We start from the raw sequence: 3,987 nt of genomic DNA, 5'->3' as shown, positions 1-3,987 counted from the left end.
AAGTGTTTTATCAGTTATTTATAAGTACTTTTAGCGTTATCACATCGATGTGAGATTGTGCAAAACTTAAATCAACCAATTAAGTGTAGCTAAGTCGGCTAAATATCTCCTTGCCCTTTATGAAATTAGCCAAGGAGCTTTTAAGTGAGGATTGCTTCACCATTATTTCTGGACATGAAAGTTATGAAACTAGGTCATTGTAGTGCAAACCTGAATCATATGTTAAGTCTTGTCCAAGAGTTACTTTTAATATGGGAGTCGGCAAAGGAATAAGATAGAATTCCTTTAATATAGGAGTTGGCAAAGGAATAAGATAGAATTCCATCAAATCAACTAATTCATCCTCGAGCCAGCCAAGGCCAATTCTTCAATTCTTACAACCCTCACACATGCTTGCATGCCTTGAGACTTAATTTTGTTTAAGCTGAGTATCAATATTTTTAACTCTATTTATTAAACCGTTAAATTGACTTTGATTAACACTAATTTGAAAAAGTGAATGCCCACAATGTTCTGTTTGGGGAAATGGCAAAAGGCAGCAGAGCTAAAACAGCTACTGAGATTCTGTAAACTCAAATAAAATTATGCCAGATATGCCCTTTTACTTGATAATAAGTCGACCAACAAAACACTCTGAAACAATTCATTTTTTCTAAACCAAAAGCATGTTTCAAGCAGTATAATTTTTCAGTTCTTCAATTTGACATTCTTAACAATATTATCCAGGAAGAACAGGAACAAAGAAAATAGAATAGCTTCACAAGGATAAATTGAAGGACAAAATCCGCAGAGAGCATAACCAGATACATAATCACTGCCTACTAAAATTTATAGAAAAATAACAAGAATACTAATCTCACAAAAGATGAACAAATTAGTTGGGCTTTAATACACAACTCCCCTTCTCAAAAACAAGAAAAGGTATGATTTTAGTACTTTGTAAACTCACTTGTCACTTCCGAGCTCAGTGCGAACAAGCTTGGCAGCAGCAACCATGTTGCTCAAGGCAGGTTTCACTTCAGAGTACTTGCGGGTCTTGAGGCCACAATCAGGGTTGACCCAGAGGATGTGGCTTTCAAGCACAGCAAGCATCTTCTTGATGCGACCTGCAATTTCTTCAGTAGATGGGATCCTAGGTGAGTGAATGTCATACACACCAGGGCCAATGCCGGCACCATATTTTACTCCCTCGCAGAAAACTGAAAGAAGCTTCTCATCTGATCTTGAGTTCTCTATGGTGATGACATCAGCATCCATGTTAATGATTGAGTGGATGATGTCATTGACATTGGAGTAGCACATGTGGGTGTGGATCTGTCCAAGACATCAAAAACTATTATAAGATAGTGTAAATTATATAACTTGAAATATTCCAGTATTCTCTTCAGCAACAAAATGTCATAAGACAAATAGTTCCAATACTCTTACGCCAAAATGCATGTGTGGGCGCAATCATGCACTATCCACAAAAATATGTGAATCCAATTCAGAAATTTCTCTTGCGAAATTTCCATAATCTAATTTTTCAAAATCATATATATATTTGTTTCAACCTGACACTCAAGGACTAACCAAACAAAGATCTGAAACTAGTAAAATTACAAATTGGCCAGAGAGAGAGAGAGAGAGAGAGAGAGAAAATGAACCTGCGTTGTATCTTGGACGCCACAGTTAGTAATCCTGAAAGAGTGAACAGCCCAATCCAAATAGAAAGCATGCTCAGACTTCCTTAGTGGTAAACCCTCTCTCAATGCAGCCTCATCAATCTGAATGACAGTGATTCCAGCTTTCTCAAGGTCCTCAACCTCATCCTTGATGGCCAAAGCAATTTGATAGCATGTCTCATGTCTTTAAAGCGCACAGATGAACAATGTCAAAAAACCATCTAAATCCTGCAATGACATTGTTTGTGATATCACCTGCATTGTCTTTCTCACCTGGGCTGATCATTTCTGACAAAGGACCAATTCAAAATAGTAACTGGACCGGTAAGCATTCCCTTCATTGGTCGCTTAGTCATACTTTGAGCCATTGATGACCAGAAGACAGTCATGGCCTTGGGACGGCTCACATCACCATATATGATAGGGGGCTTGACACAACGAGAACCATATGACTGAACCCACCCATTTGCAGCGAAGGCAAAACCGGACAATTGCTCACCAAAGTACTCAACCATGTCATTCCTCTGCGTTGCAAAGCAAATATCAGAAACCAACAAGATTAGGTAAATGAGGAAGTACAAAATAATTAAGGAACAAATTATTTTCTTTAGGAGAAAGCTTACTTCTGGTTCACCATGCACCAAAACATCAATGTCAAGCTCTTCCTGGATCTTGACCACTTTGTTAATTTCCTCCTTGATGGAATTTACATAATCATCCTCAGAGATCCTATTTTTTGGTTTTCAAAGAGAGAAAAGACAAAATCACTTAACCTAGCACGTAACTTGAAATTCATCACCCAATCTGAGTGCCAAAAATGTTCTCACTTCTTAGCCTTGCATTCACGACGCACTCTCCTAAGATCCTGAGCCTGAGGGAAGGATCCAGTCGTGGTGGTAGGAAGAATTGGAAGGTTCAACTTCTTCTGCTGAGCATCTAGCCTTGCACTCACATTTGTTTTCCGGCAGAGGTCAGATCCCTTCAAAGCAGCAGCCTAAGCAAGAAGGGGCAAAAACCCAGCTTGAGAACAAGATAACACACAGCAGAAATAGATATAATACTACAGAGACCACTTACAGCCGCCTGAACAGCCTCATTTATCACCCTTGGGGAAGATTTTCTTGAAGCATGAGCTAATGCATTTGAAGAGAAGAATGCCTGGATATACAGGAAAACATGAATAGAAACTTAGAAATTCTTTAACTAGCCATCTAATCTAAGAAGAAAAATTTTTCTTGGTAGGTCCTCATTAACAGCAAACTACTCCATCCATAAGAATGATAACAGTAAAAATGAATTTAAACCATTGGGCTTAGAATGTAGAACTCTCTCAGTAATTAGGAGAAAAAGATCTAGCAAAAGTAGAAACAGTACTAGCTCTAATAACCATGTATCCCACAGGTAAAGTATCAATGTTTGTAAAAGTGCCAATGGCCTGAGATAGGTTTTTGTTTAGGGAAAGTACAAAATGGAGAAAATTCCAACTAGCATCCAAAAAGTTGTCAGAAGTCCATAAAATATTTGGTAATTGGTGCTTTCACTAACTATGAAAATTATGAAAAATGCAGATTAAAACTACTTAAATCTCAATGAAATCACAATTAATGTGAAACAATCCTATTAACAATTTAAATATGAAACTAAACAAATTGGCTTCCCAAATAGCTTTGAAATTGTCAAAAAAGCATAATTTACAAAAGAAACAAAAAAAATTAATTGTCTGCAAATGAATTCTAACTGAATAGGCTGTATTATTGACGCGGTGCGCAAATCAAGATCAGACCCAAATACTTGTGTTTTCCATATTTCACAAGGACTTCTAGCTTTATATGGATTCTTTATTCTCTTAGATAAGTTTTATTTATATTTTCTAGTTTATTTAGAACTCTAAAATGTTATTTCTGTTTAATTTAGATCTTTAAATATATTTTCTATTTAGATTAGGACTCTTTAATTCATTCCTACCTAAATTAGGATTCAAAACTCTATAAATACCCATTATATTTTCATTACGTAAAAATTTTCAGATTTATCCAATAAAGTTTTCTTCTTCATAAAGCTATGTTTGCTTTATTTTATCCTTAGATTCTGGATTGAATCTTGTTTATTTTAAGGTCTTAGATTAGATCTTATTTAGTTTCAAGGGTTTGATCGTGTGTCGATCATTTTCCGCGCTACACGCTGCGCCAATTATCTTAAGTTATAAATAATAAAAAAATACATAAGTTAAAAAAATCCACATGGAAGTACCTCATCCCTGTGTCCTGCAAGTGCTTTGGCCAAGGCATTAATTTCAAGTACTTTCTGTGTAGCAAATGCAAGC

General features: G+C 36.1%; 1 protein-coding gene across 1 annotated transcript; it reads right to left on the bottom strand.

Annotated features, from left to right (window-relative positions):
- Window positions 1–740: 740 nt before the first annotated feature.
- LOC110657563 (5-methyltetrahydropteroyltriglutamate--homocysteine methyltransferase-like) lies at window positions 741–3,986 on the bottom strand (the record flags this gene model as incomplete). Its single annotated transcript, XM_058152808.1, has 7 exons — window positions 741–1,314; window positions 1,647–1,848; window positions 1,938–2,188; window positions 2,288–2,393; window positions 2,492–2,658; window positions 2,742–2,822; window positions 3,915–3,986. Coding segments are annotated over 7 exons (1,248 nt in total), but the record flags the coding sequence as incomplete, so codon positions are not given.
- Between the last annotated feature and the right edge of the window lies 1 nt (window position 3,987).

The sequence above is a fragment of the Hevea brasiliensis genome, chromosome 1 (genome assembly GCF_030052815.1).
Source record: "Hevea brasiliensis isolate MT/VB/25A 57/8 chromosome 1, ASM3005281v1, whole genome shotgun sequence".
Taxonomy (NCBI): Eukaryota; Viridiplantae; Streptophyta; class Magnoliopsida; order Malpighiales; family Euphorbiaceae; genus Hevea; species Hevea brasiliensis.
The sequence above is the reverse complement of the archived record's forward strand: the minus strand, read 5'-3'. Positions and strand labels throughout refer to the sequence as shown.